At 40.0% G+C, this 27,890-nt stretch overlaps 1 protein-coding gene across 3 annotated transcripts; it reads left to right on the top strand.

Annotated features, from left to right (window-relative positions):
• The first annotated feature begins 640 nt into the window (after window positions 1–640).
• On the top strand, window positions 641–27,890 carry LOC128649197 (dehydrogenase/reductase SDR family member 4). Of its 3 annotated transcripts, none has more exons than XM_053702316.1 (9): window positions 641–733; window positions 4,113–4,279; window positions 4,967–5,144; window positions 6,482–6,583; window positions 20,100–20,170; window positions 21,966–22,017; window positions 22,877–23,011; window positions 24,017–24,072; window positions 27,693–27,890. In XM_053702316.1, the coding sequence occupies exons 2-9, from the start codon at window positions 4,137–4,139 to the stop codon at window positions 27,805–27,807; spliced, it is 852 nt and encodes a 283-aa protein (XP_053558291.1). In that variant the 5' UTR covers window positions 641–733; window positions 4,113–4,136; the 3' UTR covers window positions 27,808–27,890. The 3 variants fall into 3 exon arrangements, with proteins under 3 accessions (XP_053558291.1, XP_053558292.1, XP_053558290.1); XM_053702317.1 differs by having other exon boundaries at window positions 664–779; XM_053702315.1 differs by having other exon boundaries at window positions 670–756.

Below are 27,890 nucleotides of genomic sequence, written 5' to 3'. Positions count from 1 at the left end.
AATGTCTAGTTTGCATCATGCTGTAGTTTGTCCAGTTTATTTTATGTTGGTGATCTGTGATGACCCTAAGATTATATAAATGATGCCATCACCAAGTGGGCAGAATAATCTAAGAAAACCTAGTATTATCCTGCTTTGAATAACAATAAGGCTTCATGAAAAGTTTCTCCCTATCCACAATGTATATTTCTCCCTCTCCACGAATTATTCTTTGTGCTGCTACATTTCTTAAAAGAAATAAAATACAGGATATGTTAATTCACATACATAGTTATTCTATACAAGTGGCTCACTACCTAGCCCTCATCTCTCTATTCTATGGTATATCAGATGCATGGCACACAGAAATTGGTGAAGCTATGAAGGCTGGAGTGTTTGCGTGTACTGTGCTTTTATTGTCAGCAGAATCTAGTTGCATCTAACATATTATATTACTGACTACTGGAGATGAACAATAACATGGATTTTAACGTATAATGAATTAGCAATATCTGGTAACACCTAGAGCGCTGACTGATAAGCTTTATACAAACTGCCCCTTCTACGTTCTCCTCCTGCTGCAGTCCCGGAGCACAGTTCTACCATTTGTACAGCAGGGGGAGTATGATTTCACAGTTACCCTTCTATCTTGCACCAGAAACAGAAGCAGGAAGCGCATCTTAGCGGGGAGGGTAGGAGGAGATTGTGAGCTTCAAGGTCCTAGCGCTGTTTCAGAGAGACTTTGAGAGCACAGGTGTGTAATCTTCACGCACGAAGGTTTGTTACAGCTACGGCTTTAGGTACTTTACACATGAAACTCTGTACACTTATAGTTGCACATGATTTGTTACTGCTGATTGAATCGCAAACAAATACAAATCAACAAGGAATGTAACAGTGTTTCTTATCAGTGCTAGCTGACACTGAATAGTAATTTTTACTTCAAAACAACGCGAACAACCAGTAACGTATTATAATAAACTTTGTAACATATTTATGCTGGATGTTTTTAGCCCTTTCGTTTAACCCCACACGCCTATACCCTGTGACGTCAGCTTTCATTTACTCAGACCCTCTTTTACTAAAACTTACACATACCCACTGACCCCAAGACTCACACAGACACATACCCACCGACCCCAAGACTCACACAGACACATACCCACCGACCCCAAGACTCTCACAGACACATATCCACTGACCCCAAGACTCACACAGACACACACCCACTGACCCCAAGACTCTCACAGACACATATCCACTGACCCCAAGACTCACACAGACACATACCCACTGACCCCAAGACTCACACAGACACATACCCACCGACCCCAAGACTCTCACAGACACATATCCACTGACCCCAAGACTCACACAGACACACACCCACTGACCCCAAGACTCTCACAGACACATATCCACTGACCCCAAGACTCACACAGACACATACCCACTGACCCCAAGACTCACACAGACACATACCCACTGACCCCAAGACTCACACAGACACATACCCACTGACCCCAAGACTCACACAGACACATACCCACCGACCCCAAGACTCTCACAGACACATACCCACCGACCCCAAGACTCTCACAGACATACCCACTGACCCCCAAGACTCTCACAGACACATACCCACTGACCCCAAGACTCACACAGACACATACCCACTGACCCCAAGACTCACACAGACACATACCCACTGACCCCAAGACTCACACAGACACATACCCACCGACCCCAAGACTCTCGCAGACACCTACTGACCCCAAGACTCACACAGACACACACCCACTGACCCCAAGACTCTCACAGACACACCCACTGACCCCAAGACTCTCACAGATACACCCACTGACCCCAAGACTCTCACAGACACCCACTTACCCCAAGACTCATGGACACATACCCATTGACCCCAAGACTCTCACAGACACATATCCACCGACCCCAAGACTCTCACAGACACATATCCACCGACCCCAAGACTCTCACAGACACATATCCACTGACCCCCAAGACTCTCACAGACACATACCCACTGACCCCAAGACTCACACAGACACATACCCACTGACCCCAAGACTCACACAGACACATACCCACCGACCCCAAGACTCTCGCAGACACCTACTGACCCCAAGACTCACACAGACACACACCCACTGACCCCAAGACTCTCACAGACACATACCCATTGACCCCAAGACTCTCACAGACACATATCCACTGACCCCAAGACTCTCACAGACACATATCCACTGACCCCAAGACTCTCACAGACACATATCCACTGACCCCCAAGACTCTCACAGACACATACCCACTGACCGGTATGACCCACACACAAACACATACACCCTAATCCCAGTATTTCCTCACACACACACCCGCTAATCCCAGCATTTCCTCTCACACACACCCGCTAATCCCAGCATTTCCTCTCACACACATACTCTAATCCCAGCATTTCCTCACGCACACTCTAATCCCAGAATTTCCTCACACGCACACTCTAATCCCAGAATTTCCTCACACGCACACTCTAATCCCAGCATTTACTCACACACACACTCTAATCCCAGCATTTCCTCACACACTCTAATCCCAGCATTTCCTCACACACACACACACTATAATCCCAGCATTTACTCACACACACCTGCTAATCTCATAATTTCCTCTCACACACCTGCTAATCTCATCATTTCCTCTCACACACCTGCTAATCCCATAATTTCCTCTCACACACCTGCTAATCCCATAATTTCCTCACATACACACCCACTAATCCCAGCATTTCCTCTCACACACCCGCTAATCCCAGCATTTCCTCTCACACACCTGCTAATCCCAGCATTTCCTCTCACACACCTGCTAATCCCAGCATTTCCTCACACACCTGCTAATCCCATCATTTCCTCTCACACACCTGCTAATCCCATCATTTCCTCACACACACCCACTAATCCCAGCATTACCTCTCACACACACTCTAATCCCAGCATTTACTCACACACACTCTAATCCCAGCATTTACTCACACACACGCTAATCCCAGCATTTCCACACACACTCTAATCCCAGCATTTACTCACACACGCTAATCCCAGCATTTACTCATAATAGTTTTCATTAGCGACCCTGCACTACTATGTGTTCAACCCCCGTAACAATGTTTATATACGTTTTTTGTGTTGATGTTAAGAAAAGTGGCCTTTTTTCTTTAAAACTACAGTTTAAAGGGCCATTATACACTCATTTTTTCTTTGCATAAATGTTTTGTAGATGATCTATTTATAAAGCCCATAAAGTTTTTTTTTTTTTTTTTTTAAATGTATAATTTTGCTTATTTTTAAATAACATTGCTCTGATTTTCAGACTCCTAACCAAGCCCCAAAGTTTTATTTGAATACCGTCAGCTACCTTCTCCAGCTTGCTCCTGTTTGTGTAAAGGGTCTTTTCATATGCAAAAGAAGGGGGAGGGGGGAGTGTCTTATTTCCCACTTGCAGTGGACTTTCCAACAGAGCTAAACTGAAAGCTTCTAAGTAAGTTTTTAAACCATTTTATACTGGATTTTTATATCAGTATCTGTGCATCTTATTCTTTATAGTAGTGTCTATTACATGCAGTTATATGAAAATGAGTGTATACTGTCCCTTTAAGTCGCTTTGCATTAAACATAAATAGCAAAGGATTACGGTTACTACCTGAGGATTTTTTGCGCTGGTAAAATGGAATGCTGAAGTATGTAAACTGTGGGTTAATAGAAGCCGATAAGGGATTTTGTGAAACACTATTTTTTAACACTTTACAGCTGTTTTTGGCAACTATGTAAACACAACCTTTGTCTGCATTTTACAGCTGTAAATATAAATTAATATAAAATAGCTTTAAATATAAATTAGATTTTTATGTGAATTTTGAGAGGGACCTGGACATATTGACACCATTTTGGCTATATAAGTAGGTTCATTTGCAACATTTCTTTCAAAAGTGAGCCCCAGTGTAAACCATATGAACAAACTTCTTAGCTTTTTGCCTCCCTGTAAGTAAGAATATATTGTCTTTTTAAATGTGTACATTGGACTTTGACTTTTATCACTCTCCTCATTTTGTTTGTCAGGTGCACAGGTCATTTTCCAGTCTAATGATTTGCCTGCCCTTGCTGCGGCGCTCTCTGTCCCTCTCCTCTCCTGTAACAAATAGCTACAGGATGCAGAGTGCAGGAGCAACAGTCGCCCAAAAGAAACTGCAGGGGAAGGTGGCACTGGTGACGGCATCAACTGAAGGGTAAGAGAGCTGTCTCTGGTTATGTGTGTTCATTAATGGTGCATAATAATTGTGTTGTACTGAAAGTATCTACTGAAGCACCCATCAGTGGTGTCATAGACTTAAACCTCCACAAAACTCTGTCTGATGCATGTCTCATCTACCTACCCATAGTAATCCTCTGCTTTTATTCTGTGCTGTGTGGAACCATCTTGTCTGTCCATGTAGTCTTGTGTGCTCCTCTTTTGTACACCAAGGCTTTTCATTTACATCATTTAACTTTTTTTTCAACACCTTCTCCCTCCATGTTGTCCTGTATCCCACTTTCTCCATCAGAGGTGTTGTTTGTTCCACACTCCCCTCCCCTATTGTCCTTTTCATTATCTTTTATCTTTCCGTAACTCACACGCTCCATAAATGGTGTTCTTTGTTACACCCACCAAATGTCCTGTGCATTCCTGGTATATCTTGTGTAGTATGTGTGTTTTATCCACCCATGGTGTGCAGTTACTATTATTATTATCAGTTATTTGTAGAGCACCAACAGATTCCACAGTGCGATCAAACCTCTAGGTTTTGCATCTCTCAGTGTTGACTTATATATGATTAAGACGCTCCTGTTTTTGATGTAATTAAGTACATCTTTGCATGTGATTTCTTTGTGACTCACTGGTATCTTTATTTTACATAAACCCTTGTATCCCATAGAATAGGATTCTCTATAGCCCAGCGGCTGGCACAAGATGGTGCAAGTGTATTACTGAGCAGTCGAAAGCAGCAGAATGTGGATAGAGCTGTCCGAGAACTGAAAGAGAAGGGACTGAATGTTGAAGGGACAATCTGCCATGTAGGAAAAAAGGAGGACAGAGAGCGACTGGTGGAGACGGTGAGGAAAGAAAATGATGTGTATATATACAGAATACATTGTTTCAGTACAGACTAGTACTGTATATCTGCATCTAATCCCAGCATTTAGGTATGTGATTATTGGAGATATTGTACTTTTCTTCAAAGTTAAATGTGGTAATACTAAACATAGGCTCTTAGTTTAGTAAGAGTATGAAGGGCAATATGGCAGTGCAGTATGACCCTGGGAGCTGAAAAGTTTATCTTATTTTCCTCTGATGAAGGAAATGGCTTGGTTAAAGGGACACGGTACTCAGGCAAGCAGCTGATAAGACTGCATCTGCAGGAGCATTCTTTGAAATGGTCTGTGCTTTCTCCTGCTGCACCCCGTTTACATAGCTTTTTCTATAGACAATACTGCAGTCATTAGACGTGGAGGTTTCAACAGGCAAAACATATATTCCAAATGACAAAATAAAGGTAAAGGGTCAATTTGTAAATAGTTTAATGCACTCAGGTATAGTGGAGAAAACATTAAAAGGGAGTAAATTATACAGTACAATGTCCCTTTTAAGCACACATTGTCAAGCGGTTCACTTATATTGCCACATTTAATAAAACCAATCATATTGACAGCCAATATAATAGTAAAATCTAATTTAAATACATGCATAAAAAATATTCACAGTGATTGTCGCAGGTCTTAATGGAAGCAAAAGTAAGAAGTTAATTACATATATGTTTAAATTAGGCATGTGCATTCGGAGGTTTCAGATGCCTCTAAATGCTGAAGGTGATGGTAACTCACAGCATTTGGTTCTTTTCAGAGCTGGATTTTTTCTTGTGAAAGTGAAACACATTAAGATCTGAGACATCTGAAACCTCCAAATGCACATGCCTGATTTAAATCCATGCTTTTTCACTTAATAGGACATTAAACAACTTTTTGTTTAAAACTTGCTTTGTCTCACACTCCCTAGAGTTTAACCTGCAAATGCTGAAAATTAAAAATCTGCTTTAGGCGCGTTTCAGCATTCGAAAACCTAGGTCACAAGTTTTTAGCCTCTCTAGGGAATGTGGGACAAAGCACAATTTTTACACAAAAGCAAGATGTGTTTAATGGGCCTTTAACCAGTATCAGTTCATAATGTGTGCAATCATTTTTTCATATCAATTTTAATAATTTTATAAATAGTATAGACCAAACCGTTCACCACAATCATAAATTAACTTTCTGATGATGATATTTAAGTTGCGTGCAAGTTTCATAATTTTCAAAGTGTGATTTTTATTAAACCTAGATATGACATTTGAAACAGGCCAAATGCATTAGTGGCAGTAAGTTAATGTATGGAAACTTGTGTCACTCTTTTTCAGGCTATACAGAAGTTTGGAGGGGTTGACATCCTGGTCTCTAATGCTGCAGTAAATCCCTTTTTTGGGAGTATGTTAGATTCTGATGAGGACGTTTGGGATAAGGTTAGTTTTACATAGTAAAACACATTTCTTTAACACACTTTAATAAATCCCAGTTGAACCTTCATTTTATCTTCTGCCTGTATATCCTTCCCAAGGTCCAGTCTTTCTGCCAGTACATCATTGCTAAACATCACACCTTAACCATTATTTAGTGCATTCACCTTTACAACATCACATCTTTACTGAATTGATTTAAGAGGTTCTACCCCCTCCTCTTCTTCCCTGCATGTCCCAGCATATACACAGGCATAATAGGACAGTTATTGCTGCTGCAGGCTTTGTAGTAATCAGTGTGTGCTTACTATGCCCAGTGGTCTTCATTGCTCTGTTTATGCTCCGTCCTGCACCAAAGAGACATTCCAGACAAAATTGGAATCCGCATAGATGCATTTCAGTTTTGAATAGAAGCAATTTTATAATATACATTTCTTAGCAAAAATGCTTCTAATAAAAGCTATAGCTGTTACAAAAGTGTATTTTTAAAGGGCCATGATACCCAAATGTTGAAACTCTTGAAAGTGATGCAGCATAGCTGTAAAAAGCGGACTAGAAAATATCACCTGAACATCTCTATGTAAAAAAGAAAGATATTTTATCTCAAAAATTTCTCAGTAGCCACATCCCATTGTAAAGGACTTCTAAGCAGCAAATCAGTATGTCTGTCCTGGGACAGTTAAGGAAGTGAGCTTACGTGCACACTCATCTTATTTCCCTATTCAGTTCAAGGAAGTTTACTATGAAATCTCACTGTAAAAGAGTTCATGACCCCAGCACTGCTGATGCTGATTGGCTGCTGTTCATTTATTCAGTTTTTTAAAAATAAATTTTACCTGCAGCTGGGCAGTAACTGAGTATAACTTTTTACACAGAACTTACTATGATGAGCTGAGGAGATTGTGAGGTAAAATATCTTCCTTTTTAACATAGAGATGCTCAGGTGATATTTTCCTGTCAGCTTTTTACAGTTATACTGCATCAGTTTCAAGTGATTTAGCATATGAGTATTATGTCCCTTTAAGTATGCACCGTGCACCAGCACTTTAAACACAGCACTTGCTCAGAGAGGCTAAGGTGCTTGTACCATCTGGTAATGACTCATTTTTGTTAATTGCTGACATGATACAAGCTCCACTGGTGCTCTGAGCAGCTGCATTATTTAAAATGCGGGTGCACTGAGAATATCTAGCTATGCTTCACATGCTCATGCAGAGAAAAATGTTAACACTAAAACAGTGACAACTTTTTAACTAGAAGGATTTTTGCAACTACATTAATATTGTAAATATATTTCTATTCAAAGATGTAATTTATCTATGTGCATTTAAATTTGAACCAGAATGTCCTTTTAAGCCCTTCCTCTTGGGTACAAGCCTCTACTGCAAATGTCCCTAACTATCTCTGGATCACCCTCTAAGCTCTCTTGTGACTCCAATCTTGGTTTTAATCTTTTAAAATATTTAGAAGAATACTGAAATAACAGATCAACAACCTTCATAGAATAAACTTATATTTACATATATATATATTAGATATGAGATAATCTAAGATACAACTAGGTCATTTAGAGCTTTCAAGGTAATAGACATTGATTTGTATACCATTATGTCAAATAGTTTTTGATACATTTATGATACACATTGATACATTCCCTTGTTGTTACACATAGTTTGAGGGCGGGGCTTAAGAAGCCATTTTCTCAGTGCAGGAATAACAACTAAGGTTTGTGATAATATTAAATAGACAATTTGTTTTTATCACTAGCAAGGATTGATGTTCTGCAAATGGTCCCACTATTACTACACTATATGTTTATTAATGCACTGTATAATATTAACACAGGATTAGTAACTATGAGCATTCACAATGTATTTGTTTTTTCTATGGTTGCTACGGCAACAGTTGGGTGTTTTTTTGCACAGTGGGTGGGGTTTCAATGGGTATAAAATGTTTGATTCACTCTGTACAATTGTTGGTCTGATGAAGGGGTGAACACCCCGAAACGTCACTTGTTTATATGGACTAAAACATTTTTTATTTCACCTGTATCAAGTCCAGTGAGTGCTTGTGTTATAACTTGGATATTTGAACTTTCTATAGCACCCTGGCAAAATTTAAATTTACTGTTCGTGGGAGTAAACTTATTTCAGTGGATATTTTATATATATATATATATATATATATATATATATATATTGTACAATTTAAATAAAGAAGAGAGAGAATATAATTACTAGGGATTTCAGCACTCTATACCTATGCTCTTCTGGGCCCCAGACGGAAGCGTGCACCCACCACACAGTGATCAAGAGAATGCAGACAGACTTGCCATCAGACACAGAAACATTTATTCACAACAAAGTTTCAGTATAACACAACGTAATGCATCACTCAGATACACGATAGCATAATATTTCAAATATATATATATATACACAAGTCAGGGTGATCAATCCTTTCTTGTAGCAAAGATAGAAACAAAGAACGTTATCTGTAAAAAATCGTGTCATATTATTATTGCATTTAACTATGCATATGCATGTATCGGCATAGCTTATCCACGAGGTGAAAGCGTCCTCTTTAGATTAATGCCGTAATAAGTATGACTTCACACAGTAAAAAACAGTTACAATAAAAACTGCAGTCTTAATATACAAAACATTTTTTTGCAACATTTCCCGAGGTAAAAGCGTCCTCTAATATTTAAGCTGCAAAATTGTATCATTGCTTACAAACTGTGCACAAACATCCAAGCATTTTCTCATTATGCTGTGATAAATTTACATTTACTGAGGTAAAAACGTCCTCCTTTCAAGTTTACCACTTAAGGATAGATTAAACTTTGTTTGTGAAATTACATCACCATCTTTGTCATGCTTTATCGTGAAAGAGATTTCTATAGCATCAAAACAAAGTGTCCTGATCTTTGAAGCAAAAGCCTGTTCAGCACAGCGTGTTCCATCCTATTGTATGCACATATTCCCAAACATGCAGTCAGCATTTATAAGACAGTACCTTAATTGAGCCGTATCTTCCAGCGTGTTACCTGTACACCCAGGTGAACAACCGCTACGGCTTGAAGAAATGCTTTATCCAAACCGAATTTGTTTCTCGGTCAGTACCGAATCAGAGTGTCATCACTCCCTCTTGGTTTGTGCTTCATTCAGGAAAGGAACCTCCATTCAGCTGCCACAGGTGTGCTCTTTTTACTTGTATAGCCTTAGCATAGTCGACGTACGTTTCGCCCCACAATGCCTTGCAATTATTTGGGGCCTCGTCAGGACTAATTTGCACAGGTATTCTCACCTCCCTTTTCAAGGGTAAAATTTGCATAGAGGGTGTAACTTAGTAGTAACAAACCGCTACTTCAAATTTAAATCTCTATACCGGCAGTTAAGGATTTTAAACATAAAAAACACATAGTTATACATAGTCAGATCACAGTACTGAACTGCATTCTCCCAATTGCGATTTTTTCCACCCATGTCGAATGAACAAAGTGGCTCAAATATCTTACCAAATGTCAAAGAGATCCTCTGATTGTATATCTTTCTTAAGCGATACAAATAGTTCAAAACTACATTACAGAATTTTTACAAATAGGCTTTTTAATTGAGAAAAGGGGCATACTCTATTACTTCATTTAACCCTTGTGGGGACAATGTTTGAAGAACATATATCCACCTGGATTCTTTTCTTAGCAGGCAATTGTCTTCATCACCACCTCTACCACTTTGTATTCCCCTATCAATTCCAATAAATTTTAGTGAAGCCAGATTTTCTCTTGATCACTGTGTGGTGGGTGCATGCTTCCGTCTGGGGCCCAGAAGAGCATAGGTATAGAGTGCTGAAATCCCTAGTCATTATATTCTCTCTCTTCTTTATTTAAATTGTACAATACTTATTAATAGGGTCTGCACCACTGTTTTGGTATTTAAAGGTATACCTAATGGTCCTTTGATAGTGGTAACTATATAGCTGGAATTTGCTAAGTTACATAATATATTAATACTCTCCCTATATTTCTTATTGTTTATATATATATATATATATATATATATATATATATATATATATAAATTCATTAAAATTATGGGGGGAGATAAAAAACTGAAATTAAAATCCTCCATGTCTCAAAATTAAATCAATGTAAATATTTGCATAGGAAATTAGCACATCTAGGCAAGAATCCCTGCTTGCTTTGTCCCCAGAAATAACTCATATACAATGTTACCAATGCACAAGAGATTCTTGGGATTCTTGCCTAGATGTGCTAATTTCCTATGCAAATATTTACATTGATTTAATTTTGAGACATGGAGGATTTTAATTTCAGTTTTTTGGCATGAACTGAAAGCAAGATGGCAACAATGGGTTTCTATGCAAATCATCATGTACTTAAAATTAAAATTGTGAACCTGCTGGCTTGCATTATTGTATTTGCCTAGGAGATTCAAACTTGTTCACAAGAGAGCCTTTCAAAGTACTTGCGCCTACATTATTGGACTTGTAAATTGGAGCGAGCATTCATGATCAGGAGTTCAATAACGTAGGGGCAATCACTTTGAAAGGCACTCTTGTGAACAAGTTTTGTGCATGGATGCGTGTCTCCTATAAAAACTCGGTCACAAAGGCGCAATCTTGTTTAAGAATCTACTAGACAGGTGCAATCTCCAAGGCAGAACACTGTGCGATGTGTGATGTGCGATCTCATCGCAGAAACTGTAGTGTGTCTGCAGAAAGACTGGCCGTGACAGTTAAAAAAAAAAATAATAATTTGCCTGCACTTTTAATTTCTACCTGCAGGTGTCACTGTTCCATTCTATCTCAGTGTAAATATTTACTACGTTCCTCTCTTTTTCAATTTCCTACCCCTTCCTGAACTCCAGTGCGGTACAGGGTAACAGCACATTGCAGAAAAAGTATGTCAGGGCTTAACAAATTTATTCTAGGAGTCTAGGAGCCAGATTTAAATTTTTAATAAATGTGTGTTAATATGTATATGTGTGTGTGAGTGTGTGTATGTACAGTATGCATGCGTGTGTGTATATTTGTGTATGTGTATGCATCTGTGTGTGTAAGTGTTAATATTTGTGTGTGTGTATATATATATATATATATATATATATATATATATATATATATATATATATATATATATATATATATATAGAGAGAGAGAGAGAGACTCATTTCTAAGTGACATCCTTTAGGAAGCATATAGTATACATCATCAGTATAAGCATGGAGCAGCAGCCCCTCCAAAATAAGCATATAGCCCCTCAGCAGTACAGTAGAGCAGGTCTCCAGGCAGACTGACACTGTGGGAATGTACATCAGATATCAGCGAGGCTGTACATGAACCTGTCCTCATGCACACTGCGTAACGGCAAATAACGCAGCAACACTGGCTCTTCAGAGACACTGCAGAAAATTTTCCACTAAAAGAAAATCTCATTGAAGAAAATGAAAAAAGTTCCCCCTCTGGGGGTACAATATAGCAAGGCAGAGGGTTCACGATTTACAGATAAAAGAGGGTAAAAATCACGTAAAAACTTTCAATAGAAACCCGTAGTCGCCATCTTGTTTTCAGTTGACGCCAAAATGGAAATAGTGCTTTTGCAAACAATAGATGTAAATATTATCAAATAAAAAACCTTAAAAACAACTGAAAAGCAATCAGAAAGCGATAGAAAAATGTTGCACAGTCTGCCCTTATTGACAACCTAAAATATGCATTCAGATGGTTTAACAGTGGTGCGGATGGAAATGGATTGCAATAGTTTCCTATGAAAGTCGTAATTGTGCGATCCCCATTAAAAACAAGATTTAAATGCCGGTACTGTTAGTGAGAATCACAACAGTGCAAGTGTCAATTATCAAATAAAAATTGAAAACAAGCCATTTGTAGATGCTGGTGTCCTGAAGTGACTATAGACGTATGTTTGGCATTCATATGGTTAATGAGTGTTGAGGATATATTTTGATAACGCTGTGAATAGTCTATTCTATTAGTCAGTTTTGGGTGACATCCCAGTCTCTTCTTTGAAAACAGAAACTTAACACAGCAAAAGTTCTTTTTCGGAGCTTTTCTGTTGATAACTCGTTTGCAACAGGAGGTTTTTAACAAACAAAACGACAATGCATTTTGATCACTCAAGGAACTCAATGACCACTTTGGTCAGAAAGCCAAAAACATTTTCCGTAGCAAATTACAAATAGATTGTGATCAATCCAAATATTTTAGCATTTATATTCGGTCCCTTTACTAAAACAACTGGATTTTAACCTGACAACCAGATACCATTTGCTTTAACAAAAAACAACAAAAGAAAAGCATATTTTTAAGATTTCTTTTCATTCTGCTACTTACTCTCACAATCTCAATCTGTCCCCTATCTTTGTACGCTTCCTCACAACCGCAGTTAACATGGGTTACAGCAGATTGCACCATTACTCATTACAAACACAGTATTCTGGCAGAACTGGTATATGATTCAGCAGTGGTGGTCTAGACTTAGTGAGGCCTTAGGCTAAAATATGAGGCCACTCGTAACACACACAAGAAAAAAATGCAAAAATTAGCCCCATATATGTATTTGTATAAACAATATTTTTCATGCAATGGTTGCCAAATGCAAGGAGCCTAGATTTTACTTCTGGCTCATAACTTTTTTGAATATTTTACATATATTTATACAGAAACACCATTGTCTGGGTCCTATGGAGTATGTGACTCGCTCATTATTCCTACTGGCTCCTAAATGTGAGATAAATCTGTTATTTAAAAATGTTCATAATAATACAGATGAAGTCATAAAGAAAGGTTGCTTAAAAAAGTAATTTAATGAAAACTATAGCTATAAAATCATTTAATTTGATAAACACATTGCTTGTATTTACCAGCCATCAAGAGTAACAGATGCAATACTGTGTAGATGCCAAGCTAAATACCTGCTCCCCTTATGCATCTGCCATTGTAAACTAGAGTGCCGGAGATCAGACCCCGACACATAGCCTCCTGTCTCCCATTATGCCAAATCACTGACCAGATGCATTACCCTACTGTATCTATTATGCCTGGTATATGCCACATTAGACCAATGGCCCATACAGCCTTTTTTGCTGCAAGTATGCCACATCAGACCCCAGGGCCAAATGCAAAGCCTTCTTACACCTCCATGTATACTAAATATATACTAAATCAGACCAGTTGTAACCGGCCAGATACATAGTTCCCTGTGTTCCTCGCAGGTCAGATATTTACCACATTAGATCTCAACTACAGACAAGATACATAACGTCCTGAAGCACTTTAGACAGGGTATGTGCCATATCAGTACTGCAGACCAGCTGTTAAAGGGACACTGAACCCAATTTTTTTTCTTTTGTGATTCAGATAGAGCATGCAATTTTAAGCAACTTTCTAATTTACTCCTATTATTAAATTGTCTTCATTCTCTTGGTATCTTTATTTGAAATGCAAGAATGTAAGTTTAGATGCAGGCCCATTTTTGGTAAACAACCTGGGTTGTTCTTGCTGATTGGTGGATAAATTGATAAATTCATCCACCAATAAAAAAGTGCTGTCCAGAGTGCTGAACAAACAAAAGAAAAAAAAAAGCTTAGATGCCTTCTTTTTCAAATAAAGATAGCAAAAGAATAAAGAAAAATTGATAATAGGAGTAAATTAGAAATGTGCTTAAAATTGCATGCTCTATCTGAATCACGAAAGAAAATAATTTGGGTTCAGTGTCCCTTTTAAGTCCCCCCACAGCCTCATTATTATGTAAATTCCATATTACTTAAAGCTCATGACCAGATGAGTGTGTAGATGCATTCACACCTATACATTTCTATACTCACACAAATATTCTACTTGGTCCCTGCAATCTAGGCTTTCATTGATCACAGGGTTTATTGAAGCAGGAGTCCCTACATTAGATTGTGCCTGGACACTACTGTTCCACCCCTGCTCATACCTATGAATATTAGACTATATGACTGTGCTTGGAGGAAGTGTAATATGCTCCCAGCAACTGTTTGTCCCAAGAACAAAAATAACATTTTTTCCTTCTTAATACAAGGAGAGTCCACGGCTTTATTCCTTACTGTTGGGAAATACTGAACCTGGCGACCAGGAGGAGGCAAAGACACCCCAGTCAAAGGCTTAAATACCTCTCCCACTTCCCTATCCCCCAGTCATTCTTTGCTTTTCGTCACAGGAGTATGACAGAGAAGTGTCAGAAAATTTCGGAGTTGCCTTTCGATATGGAACTGGAGTTTTAAGTAGTCTTGTCATCCTCTCACTGCGAGCATTGACGAAAGTTAGAGTCTGGAGATGCAGGGAGAGTCTTCCTGTGAACACATCCAGACTGCCTGCTAACAGCTCCTTAAACAACGAGTGTTGACGAGTTTCACTGTCTGCTTTCTTCATTCAAGTCCATGTCAGGAGCGATGCTACAAGACTGTCACATTTGAGAGACTGTGTTTCTGTTCCACAGCACGGATTCTGGTAAGATCGTTTCAATTTTTACTTATGTTGAAATTGCTGAAGACAGGGTCACAGTGTGACTCCTTTTATCTTTATAGAATCATGGGTTAATATCTCCTGAGGGAGGTTATTGAACAGTGGGGATTAATCAAATGTGTTACTTTGTTTTTATGCTTCTTTATGTGTGAGATTAATTTTTGGGCTTACAGATTGTTGTTATGCGGTAACGGAACATACAAGTTTTTACTTTCACTTTGAACGCTGCGCAGCTTCTAGCTTGGCACGCTTTTTCTCATAGCAGGGGCAGTCCTGACTTGCGCACCACGTGACCGGGTGTGGTCACACTTTCGTTTTCTCTTTACTGACCGAGCTTGCTACCGGAGAGGTTGCTTCTTTCTCTGTTTGCCTGGGTCTAGGAGGTGGTGAGTGCCCTTAGTCATTGGGAGTATAAAGGTGCCGTTTTGTGAGAAATAAAAAGTGCATTTATTCTGTGTCCTACTGTTGTTAGTGCAAGCTATGGAGGACTCTGGTATGCTTGAGGGTACTCCCTCTATTCCTAATAGTAATACCGGTCTATATTGTGAGGAGGCCTTTGTATGCCCGCCCTCTCAGCTATGTTCTATATGCATCAACAAGGTTATTATGTCTAAGAAGGTTAACCCCTTTAGTACTACTGAGCCGTCCACCTCTGAGGACTCGCCATCCCGTGAGGTGCATACCCATCAGTCTTCTTCATCGCCACATGCAACTTCCCGTAGCACGCCTGATCCTCCATCTGGAGGGAGTCTTTTACCTTCAGACTTTACTGCGCAGTTAAACAGCTGTGTCTGAGGCTCTTAGTACTTTACCTCGCCACGCCAAGTGCAAGCCAAAGGTTAAACATAGCTCTCCGGTTCAGGGGACATCCAGTGATTTATTAGACTTGTCTGCCTTTCAGGTATCCCAAGATGGGTCACACACTGAGTCTTCAGAGGGTGAACTTTCTGGATCGGAGTCTGCTACCTCTAGGCCTCCGGCTGCGGAGGAGCCTGCCTTTAGATTTAAAATTTAACATTTACGTTTTCTTCTAAAGGAGGTTCTGTCGACATTAGAGGTTCCAGAGGCCAAGTTGCCTGATGAACCTTTGATTCCTAAACTAGACAGAGAGTACAAGGACAGGGTAGCGCCGCTAACTTTTCCTGTACCTGTAAAAATGGAGAACAATATTAAGAACGAGTGGGATAGAATTGGATCTTCCTTTTCCCCTTTGTCTGCCTTTAAAAAATTATTCCCGGTCCCGGACTCTCAGCTGGAGTTGTGGGGTTCCATCCCTAAGGTGGATGGCGCTATCTCCACGTTAGCTAAACATACTACTATCCCTCTTGAGGATAGTTCTTCTTTCAGAGAGCCGATAGATAAGAAGATGGAAACTTTTCTAAGAAAAATGTTTCAGCATACAGGTTATTTATTTCAACCCGCAGCAGCTGTTGCTTCGGTTGTTGGAGCTGTGGCCAACTGGTGCGACTCCTTAGCGGATTTGGTCGAGGTGGAGAGTCCCCTTGATGTTATCCAAGAAAGGATTAAAGCTTTGAGAATTGCTAATTCTTTTTATCTGTGATGCAATCATGCAGAATATTTACCTGAAAGCTAAAATATCTGGTTTCTCAGTCCAGACCTGGTCGGGCGCTCTGGCTGAAGTCCTGGTCTGCGGACATGACTTCTAAGTCTAGACTACTTTCCCTTCCCTTTCAGTGAAAACATTTATTCGGTCCAGGCCTGGGCTCCATTATCTCCATGGTTACAGGGGGCAAGGGTGCCTTCCTACCGCAGGATAAAAAGAACAAGTCCAAGGGACAAGGCTCTAATTTTCATTTCTTTCGTTATAAAAAGTCCCAACGTCAGCAGGCCTCCTCTAAGCCCGAGCAAACCAAGAGCACTTGGAAGTCGGCTCAATCCTGGAATAAATCCAAGCAGAACAAGAAGCCCGCAGAGAACAAGTCGGCATGAAGGGGCGGCCCCCGATCTGGCGCTGGATCGTGTAAGGGGCAGACTGTTGCTGTTTTCAGATGCTTGGTCCAGGGACGTGCAGGATCCGTGGGTCGTGGAGGTCGTAGCTCAGGGATACAAGATAGGTTTCAAATCTCATCCACCCAATGGCAGATTTTTCCTCTCAAGCCTGTCTTCAAAACCAGAAAAAAGGGAAGCCTTTCTTGGGTGTGTGTGGGATCTGTCCTCCTTAGGGGTCATTGTCCCGATGCCTATCACAGAGAGGTTTGGGATACCAATTCTGGATCTAAAGTGCTTAAACAAGTTTCTGAATGTCCCCTCGTTCAATATGGAAACAATAAGGTCCATCCTTCCTAGTTCAGGAAGGACAGTTCATGACCACTATAGATTTGAAGGATGCCTACCTTCACGTTCCAATCCACAGGGACCACTTCCAGTTCCTAAGGTTTGCGTTCCTGGATCAGCACTTCCAGTTCATTGCACTTCCGTCTAGCTACTGCTCCAAGAATCTTTACAAAGGTTCTATGGGCTCTCCTGCCGTCGCCAGAACCCAGGGTATAGCAGCAGCTCCCTATTTTGACGACATTCTGGTTTAAGCACCATCCTTTCGTCTGGCGGAAGACCATTCGGTATCTCTTCTCTCCCTTCTTCGATCACATGGATGGAAGATAAACTTAGAGAAGAGTTCTCTTATTTTAGTAGAAATAGTAGGGTAGAATTCCTGGGTACTATAATAGACTCAATATCCATGAGGATATTTCTAACTGACCAGAGACGTTGCAAGCTAGCTTCAGCATGTCTTGCCCTCCGGACCTCCTTAAGGCCATCTGTGGCTCAGTGTATGGAGGTGATTGGTCTCATGGTGTTAAGCATGGACATAATTCCCTTTGCCAGGTTCCTTCTCAGGCCTTTATAGCTGTGCATGATGAGGCAATGGAACGGCGATCATTCGGATCTGTCTCAACAGATTTCTCTAGGCAGCTGGTCGAGAGAATCGCTCTCTTGGTGGCTCTGTCCAGATCATCTGTCCCAAGGGACATCCTTTCTAAGACCATCCTGGGAGATTGTGACTATGGACACGAGTCTCTCAGGATGGGGACCTGTTTGGGGTGCCAAGAAGGCACAGGGCCTGTGGTCTCAGGAGAAAAGCTCCCTCCCGATCAACATTCTGGAACTTCAAGCAATCTACAATGCTCTGAAGGCTTGGCCTCTTCTGGGTTCGTCCCGGTTTATGGGTCGAGGTCCAGAGACCATCGGGCGGAGCTAATGGATGCATTAGCAGTGCCTTGGAGGTTCAGTCTAATCTACCTGTTCCTGCCGTTACCGCTCCTTCCTTGGGTAGTGGCCCGCATCAAGCAGGAGCAGGCGTCAGTGATACTGATTGCTCCATCGTGGCCGCGAAGGACGAGGTTCGCGGATCTAGTGAAGATGTTATATTCTCCTCCATGGAAGTTACCTTGTCGCAGGGATCTGCTGGAACAAGGTCCTTTTGTTCATCAAAATCTAGATTCTCTGAGGCTGACTGCGTGAAGATTGAACGCTTAGTCCTTGCCAAGAGAGGGTTTTCGGAGAGAGTTATAGATACTCTAATTAAAGCATGTAAGCCGGTTATTTGTTGCATCTATCATAAGGTGTGGAGAACCTACTTATTCTGGTGTGATTAGGATCAGACCTGTGTTCAGATCTTCGGCTCCCCCTTGGAGTCTGAATCTGGTTCTTAAGGTTTTGCAACGGACTGCCTTTGAGCCTATGCATGAAATTGACATTAACTTGTTGTCCTGGAAGGTTCTCTTTCTACTGGCTATTGCTTAGGCGCGCAGAGTATCTGAGATAGCTGCCTTGCAATGTGACCCTCCTTATCTGGTGTTCCATTCGGATAAGTCTGTCTTGCGTACTAAATTAGGGTTTCTTCCTAAAGTTGTGTCAGACCGCAACATCAATTAAGAGATTGTGGTACCTTCTTTGTGTCCTAATCCTCCTTCTTTGAAGAAACATTTACTTCATAATTTTGACGTAGTTCGTGCCTTGAAGTTTTATCTTCAGGCTACTAAGGATTTTAGACAAACTTCTTCCTTGTTTGTGGCATATTCTGGGAAGAGTAGGGGTCAGAGGGTCTCTTCGACTTCCTTATCTTTTTGGTTGAGGAGTCTTATCCGCTTAGCCTATGAGATGGCGGGTCATAGACCTCCTCAGAGGATTGCGGTTCATTCTACTAGAGCAGTGGCTTCCTCTTGGGCCTTTAAGAACGAGGCCTCTATGGATCAGATTTGTAAGGCGGCTACCTGGTCCTCCTTAAACACTTTTTTCTAAATTTTACAAGTTTGATGTTTTTGCTTCAGCTGAAGCAGCCTTCAGGAGAAAGGTTTTGCAGGCCGTGGTGCCCTCAGATTAGGGTCCGCCTCTTTTTTTGTCCCTCCCGTTTTCATTCAGTGTTCTCTAGAGCTTGGGTATAAGTTTCCCAACAGTAAGGAATGAAGCCGTGGACTCTACTTGTATTAAGAAGGAAAACATAAATTATGCTTACCAAATAATTTAATTTCCTTCTGTACAAGGAGAGTTCACGGCCCCCGCCTGTGTTCTCCGATGGGCGGCCCCCTAAATTATAATTTTCTTCTGGCACCTTTTTATACCCTGATATTTCTCCTTCTGTTCCTCGTTCTCTCGGCAGAATGACTGGGGGAAAGGGGAAGTGGGAGAGTTATTTAAGCCTTTGGCTGGGGTGTCTTTGCCTCCTCCTGGTGGCCAGGTTCAGTATTTCCCAACAGTAAGGAATGAAGCCGTGGACTCTCCTTCTACAGAAGAAAATTAAATTATCTGGTAAGCATAATTTCTGGGGGTGTTTTATACCCCTGTGCGAGGCCCCATTATGAGTGAGGCCTTATGCAATCGCCTATTTGGCCTAGTTGTAGGAATTCATCCCAAGTACTGTTTTTCCCACACCAAATCCCAGGCGCTATTTAAATCTTCCATCTTATAATAATCTCAAATTCTTCACCTTGTCACTTACCAGCAGCAGACTTATATTTCTTATTTCTACAGATTCTGGACATTAATGTGAAGGCTGCATTCCTACTGGTGAAACTTGTGGTGCCAAAAATGCAAGAAAGAGGGTAAAAACTATTTTCATTTATTTATTTGATAAGGAGGGTGCATTATTATGTATTAGACAAATTAGAGACAAAGGAGAAGACAGGCAGGATAGAAAGGGAAGAGTGGGGGGTAGAGAAACCACATGTGAAATACAGAAAAGTACAAAAGAAGAGTTATAGAAAGACAAGAAATAGAAACAGGCAACTGATATGTGCTCACTAAGGCCCTGATGATCAAAGCAATGTCAGACCCATGAGATATTGTCCTTTTGGCCCAGACAGTCTCGCAATCTGTGGGACCGGTGATATTTAAAAAAAAAAAGTAGGCTAACCCTCTCTGTTCCGACAAGTGGGATGTGCCTCCCATAGGAAATAATAAGGATTGCAATTTCATCAGAAGTCTGCTAACATTGCCAGTTATCTCTGATCACGACGGGGGGCTGTATTTAATGTATGTTTGAACAACATAGACTGTGCATTCGCTGAAACAAATAATGGTTTATGTGTAGTAACAGTTCAAATAATACATATGTAAATTAAGTTTCTCTGTACATTAACCATATTTCTCACAATGGAAATTCTCGCTACTGAAAAGCTGGCAAAACGTATATGGCTAAAAAGGTATATCTAACATAGCGAACGGTGCTTTTAAAATTAGAAACTCACGTTTCCCCATTAAAATACAAGTTACTAACATGGAACTCCTATGAAACTTCCATGAAGCCTATATGTTTGTTATGTCTGGGATCTCCATTGTTAAAGAACAAAAAAAAACCTTATTATTAAAACTATAGGAGCTGTGAGGATGTGGGTATATTGTACATGTGTATACAATGTTTTATTTATACTATTTTAATGTATAATGCTATAATATGTATTTTAATTATTATCATATATGTTCGTGATATTATAGAATACAGTAACCACGACTTTCTAGTTTTATTTATTGCCGATATAAGTTCTCACTGTTCTGAACGTATTATACCTAAAAAAAATATTTGTTACAATGTGGTCACAATATTATAAGTATAACACGTTCAGAACAGTAAGAACTTATATCAGCAATAAATAAAACTAGAAAGTCATGGCTATTGTCTTCTATGAAATATTAATATCACAAACATGATATCTTCTTCCTTAAAAAACACACACACAAAATCACGTTTAAAGCAAGATACGCAATTTTTAAAATCACAATAATTAAAATACATATAATAGCATTTTACAATAAAATACATATAACTTAACTGTTGTATATACATATATAATATACCCACAATCCCCCAGCTCTTATAGATGTATGATTGATGTCCTAGTTTATTGTATTGTAACAAAAGGGGTTGAGTTTGGTTGACACATATAAATTGCATTGCCATACAATACTGTCTAAAAGGATCATTAACATTACACCTTCTATGTAGGTGGCAATGCTGCTTTTAAAAATTTGCCGTATCAGAAAAAGCACCTATAACCACAGTAATAAAATGCCTCTCGGGGAGACTGCATTCAAATACTGATTTCAGCCCTTTTTTTAAAACATTCACTGGGAATCTTGATCGCACAGCAGATCCCTTTTTAAAATATTGCCATTACCACAATGCTTTTAACATCAGGGCCTAAAAGTGAGAAATTGGGGAATAAATATAACCAGAGAGTTGTGACAAATTACTGGTAGAATTGGTAGAATACTGGTAGAATTTTAGAGAGCAACTGACAACAAAAAGGATACAGATGAAAATATGATGGTTAGAGAGAAAGTGAGATGTAGTTAAGGAAATTAAGTAATAATTCTCATGTTTGTTTGTCATGTCCACAGAGGAGGTAGCATTGTGATCGTATCCTCTGTTGCTGGCTTCACCCCTTTCCCGGTGAGGTTTTTTTCTCTTTGTAATCTTCCTAATGCTCAGAATGACATCTGATTGGCCTGTAATCTTTTAATATAATGACATCTGATTGGCATGTAATCTTTTAATATAATGACATCTGATTGGCCTGTAATCTTTTAATATGATTCAGTTTCTCACATTAGGGATTCAGGGGCGATTTATGTTAATGTATCAGAACTTTAACCCTAGTATCAGCAGTCTGCTTTGTTTTAGTCAAGCAATATGGACCAAAAATAACACCAATCCCAATATCTTTTCTTGACCTGTAAAAGTGTTGATGAGGCTTGAAAACCTGGTTTTGAAGGTTCTAAAAACATGTCCATTGGCCATTTGTTAAAGTAAAAAGTAGTATTTTTATTTTATTATTTTTGGTTTGCATCTTATTGCATAAACTGATTAGGTAGAAAGAACCTTTGAGTCCACAAGGCCACTGGTAAAGGTATATTTTCCTTGACTTACTTGTCCCAGTGAGTTCTGTTGGTAGTTTATACCTCCGCTTTTGCTTCAGTAAACATATTTCATTTGCATCAAGTATATTGGGAATGGAATCACCTAACAAAAAGGCGAAGGACATTAAATGTAGGGTTAAATGTATTGTTTGTAGAAGATAGTGGGAAACTTGCTGTCTATGGATTGCCTAATAATATTTTCAATTGCTTTTTAATTTTGCGCGTAATCTGAATTTAAGTTATAGTGTCACATTCCAACTACAAAAAAATAAATAAAAAATAGATGCTTATATTAAAATAATGCTAGATTTCATTATCATCCCTTATCTATGTGAGTACAATATGTCATGTTCTTATTGTCTATTAGTATAACGCCTCACTCTCCCTTCCAGTCTCTAGGACCATATAGTGTCAGTAAAACTGCATTACTTGGCCTCACCAAGGCACTGGCACCGGAACTTTCTCCTGTAAACATCCGAGTGAACTGCCTCGCACCTGGACTTATCCGTACCAAGTTCAGCTCTGCTGTGAGTATGAGGGAGATGAAGAAACTTGGTGTACAGGAGTGAGGGCTAGAAGAGATGATGGGAGAAATGAGATATAGTAATATGCACAGAGGAAAATATCACTGATGGGATGTATAAGTGTGAGTGCATGACAGTATTAGAGGAAATAAATGTGAGAGGTAGGGAGTTGTGAGTGTGGGGCAGAGAGTAAAGGCAGTGTGCATGTGTGGAGGGTGAGAGTAGAGGGCAGTGAGTGTGTGGGAGACTAGAGGGCAGTGAGTGTGGCGGAGACTAGAGGGCAGTGAGTGGATATGAGTGTGGGCGAGCCTAGAGGGCAGAGTGTGAGTGTGGGGGAGACTAGAGGGCAGTGAGTGGATATGTGTGTGGTGGAAACTAGAGGGCAGTGAGTGGATATGTGTGTGTGGGAGACTAGAGGGCAGAGTGTGAGTGTGGAGGAGCCTAGAGGGCAGAGTGTGAGTGTGGGGGAGACTAGAGGGCAGTGAGTGTGGGGGAGACTAGAGGGCAGTGAGTGGATATATGTGTGTGGGAGACTAGAGGGCAGTGAGTGTGGGGGAGACTAGAGGGCAATGAGTGTGGGGGAGACTAGAGAGCAGTGAGTGTGGGGGAGACTAGAGGGCAGTGAGTGTGGGGGAGACTAGAGGGCAGTGAGTGTGGGGGAGACTAGAGGGCAGTGAGTGTGGGGGAGACTAGAGGGCAGTGAGTGTGGGGGAGGCTAGAGGGCAGTGAGTGTGGGGGAGGCTAGAGGGCAGTGAGTGTGGGGGAGACTAGAGGGCAGTGAGTGTGGGGGAGACTAGAGGGCAGTGAGTGTGGGGGAGACTAGAGGGCAGTGAGTGTGGGGGAGACTAGAGGGCAGTGAGTGGATATGTGTGTGGGGGAGCCTAGAGGGCAGAGTGTGTGTGATTGTATATTAAGGATGCTATGTGCATCCCTGATCATAAGTTTCAATAAAACAATAAAAAATAAAATACATAAGATCTTACAGGCTTTTTTCTTTTTCATTCCCAGCTCTGGAAGAATGAGTCTGTCATGCCGCACCTGATGTCTGCTTTGGGAATTAACAGGTGAATATTAGGGCAGCCTCACTCACATATTATGTGTATCTGGTAGGCCAATAGTTATTTTAGGATTTTTTTTAGCTTTAAAAAATATTTGCCTAGGCTAAAGCATTTTGCCTAACTAGTAGTCAGGCAAATAGTTTTCAGATAATCAATTTAATTGTTCACGTTCTTTCAGCTCTCAAAACCAAGGCACTCTGGGAAGAGGGCCCTGCTTACCAGTAAGCTCCCAGGCACTCCAGGAAAGTGGCCCCTGTTCATCAAAAGACACCAAAATATACCAAAATGGGCCTAGATCAATACTTTGGGTTGTCTACTAAACCTTGGGATAGTGGCCCCTGTTCTCCAAAAAAATGACATGCTCTGAAGAACACTTCCTTATCTGATATGTAATTTTTTTTTACATATACATAGCAAAAGATCTACATAAACACATTTTATAAGCAATTAAAACTATAATTCAAGCAAACTTTGCTGTTTCAGAGCACTCAAGGGATAAACCCTTTAAAAATCTCCTTCAGTATGTTTATCTTATCTCTCTTGCTGTGGGCAATTAAGGGCAGATTTAAATGAGTTCCTGCAATGTGGGTTAATATCAGGTAAGTAATCCCTCCAACCTCTTTGAAGGGAGTGGGTGAAGCCCAAGGACAGACATGTACAAAATAAAGAACGGGTATTGCATACATTTTCTATGTTTTATCATTTCAGGGAGGGGGGATAATTTTGAGTTTACTGAACTTCTAAGACACAAGGTTGTTAAAAGAAGCATTTCTAAATGTAAAATTCATCATATAAGCTGAAAAATAGGGTATTCAATTTTGTTACAGAGAAATTATTTTTAACACAGCTGTTTTTTGTCTTGGTTTTTACATTCAGGACAGAGAAATCCCTGTTAAAGGGACAGTATACACCAATTTTCATATAACTGCATGTGAAGGACACTACTATAAAGAATAACATGCACAGATACCGATATAAAAATCCAGTATAAAACCTTTAAAAACTTATTTAGACTCTCCCAGTTTAGCTCTGTTGAAAAGGTTACTGGAACACCCACTGAAAGTGACTGTATAGAAAATATAGCAGACACTCCCCCCTCCCCCTTCCTCTGCATATGAAAAAACTCTTTACATAAACAGGAGCAAGCTGGAGTAGGTATACATCAGTATACTTCTAAAACTTTGGGGCTTGGTTAGGAGTCTGAAAATCAGAAAATGTTATTTAAAAATAAGCAAAACTATAAATTAAAAAAACCCACTGTATAGGCTTTATAAATGGATCATCTACAAAACATTTATGCAAAGACAAATCTAGTGTATAATGTCTCTTTAAGGAGGCGGAGTCCAACAACTGGACTTGCATGAAAAATGTGGGAGTTTTTTTAATGTTATAGGGACAGACAACTGCACTGAGAACATTTTCTATAACTGTTCTGTAAGTGTTTAAATCCCCCCAAGTGCTAATTTTGCAAGAAAACAAGCAAAGTTGTTCTTTTTTTTTTTTTTTTTACAATCTGTTCTTTTTTATATTTACTTTGATACCAAAGGAGCAATGTTTAATATCTCTTAACCCTTAACAACCAGCGCCGTACCCTGTACAACGCTGGTCGTTAAGCCCTGTTAAGCTGCTGTCCTGGGCCTCTCCCTGTCGCGATCTCGCTAAAAATAGCGACATTGCGCTTTTCTGCATGCCCAACAAGTGGGACAGTGCAGAAATAGGACAGAGTTACCGATACAGAGAGGGACACTCTGTGGCCCTCTCTGCATCACGCAGCGGTGGTGCCGATCGTTGGTGGTGTGCGAGGGTTAGGAGGGAGGCGGGTGGGTGGCCCATCACTGCAGAGGGGCGGGAGGGGGGTGGAAGCGGGTGGGACCGGTACGCTACAGAAACATTTCTGTTAGAGCGGTGTCAGGTGTCCCGGCAGTGAGTGGGAAAGAGGCTCTTAAAGTGGAGGAGGGAATTAGAGGGTGGGAAATCAGTCTGGGAGGGGGGGGTAGGGTAATGAGGGGGGGCAGCTACACTACAGAAAAATAAGTGTTTATTATTATATATAAAAAAAAATGTAATTGATGTAACTGGGTACCTAAGATGGTGGGAATTAGTTAGCATGGGGAGGGTTAGAGAGCTTTTTTGGAGGGATCAGGGTGGTAGGAAGGTAAAGAGGTAATCCTACACTAAGGAAAATAATAATAAAAAGAAAAGTGTAAAACTGCATACTGGCAGTACTTAAGATAGGGGTTACCAGTGGGGGTGTGGGGGAGGGAAGTGTCAGGTGGGAGGCTAACCTCTACACTAAAGCTAAAATTAACCTTACAAGCTACCTAATTAACCCCTTCACTGCTGGGAATAAGAAGTGTGGTGCGCAAAGCCATAGGCGATCCCAGAAAAGCTTTTACAATCATTTGTGCCATGATTGCACAAGCAGTATATAAATAATTTCAATGAGAAACCCAAAGTTTGTGAAAAAGTTAACTTTTTTTAAAATTTGATCGCATTTGGCGGTGAAATGGTGGCATGAAATATACCAAAATGGGCCTAGATCAATACTTTGGGTTGTCTACTAAAAAAATATATAGTTTTGCCAGGTAAATAAAAGAAAAACAAGGTTCTATTTCTGTTTAAATGTAGTGATGGCAAAAATGGTAAAAATGCACTGCTCTTTTGGGGAAGTCTTAGTCTGAACTGCCCGGTCCTTAAGAGGTTAAGAAACAGAGGCTGAGGTGAAAGTGACCTAGTATATACAATGTAAAGTAAATTTTAGCCGTATACTCATCCACATTATGGTAAGAAGCTTTTCTAGACTGGTGTTATGAGACGCGTAAAGGTCTGCTCCTACATGGGATACAAGCTCTATATTTCACCTATTTAGTCATATGTATACTACACTATATATGCCAAATTTGTGTTGACTAACAACATTGCTTTCCATGATCAAGGGATGTAGTTTTGAAGACAACTGGAGCATTTGAGCACAGGTGTTAGATATAACTATAGTAAGGAGTTTTAAAAAATAAAGCAATTGTGAGGATGGAATGGAGAATGCACTTTCTTGGTAGAATAGGCAAATAAATTGACTTTTGCCTATGTTTAAATACTGTATCCCTTGTACTGTAGCCCTTGAAGCCGCCTCTTATCTCAATGCATTTTGACAGTTTTTCACAACTAGAGGGCGTTAGTTCACGTGTGCCATATAGATAACATTGTGCTCACGCCCGTGGATATACCTAGGAGTCCATACTTATTGGCTAAAATGGAAGTATGTGAAAAGAACTCAAAAAGGGGGCAGTCTGCAGAGACTTAGATACAAGGTAATCACAGAGGTAAAAAGTATATTAATATAACTGTTGGTTATGCAAAGCTGGGGAATGGGTAATGAAGGGATTATCTATCTTTTTAAAAAATAAAAATTCTGGTGAGATTGTTTCTTTAATCTACACCATATATATCTCCCAGAACAACTACATTGATATAAATGTTAAACTTTATAAATATATGGTACATAGATGACTATCAATAATTGGCTTACTGCATAGCAGATGTGTTACTAAGAATTGTTACCGGTGTTACTCAGAACCATTACCTTTGCATTTATATTAAATGTTATCCCACATATGTTTGTGTTACAGGATTGGGGAGCCTGACGAGTGTGCTGGCGCAGTCTCTTTTCTTTGTTCACCTGATGCCTCATATATAACCGGAGAGACGGTTGTTGTTTCAGGAGGAGGGCACTCTCGCTTGTGAGCCACCGTCATATTATAACCTAGCTAATTTTGTTAAGACTGTGAAATGACTGAAAGCGTAATGCAGTAAATATTTTTTTGTCA

The sequence above is a fragment of the Bombina bombina genome, chromosome 2 (genome assembly GCF_027579735.1).
Source record: "Bombina bombina isolate aBomBom1 chromosome 2, aBomBom1.pri, whole genome shotgun sequence".
In the NCBI taxonomy this organism is placed as follows: Eukaryota; Metazoa; Chordata; class Amphibia; order Anura; family Bombinatoridae; genus Bombina; species Bombina bombina.
The sequence above is the reverse complement of the archived record's forward strand: the minus strand, read 5'-3'. Positions and strand labels throughout refer to the sequence as shown.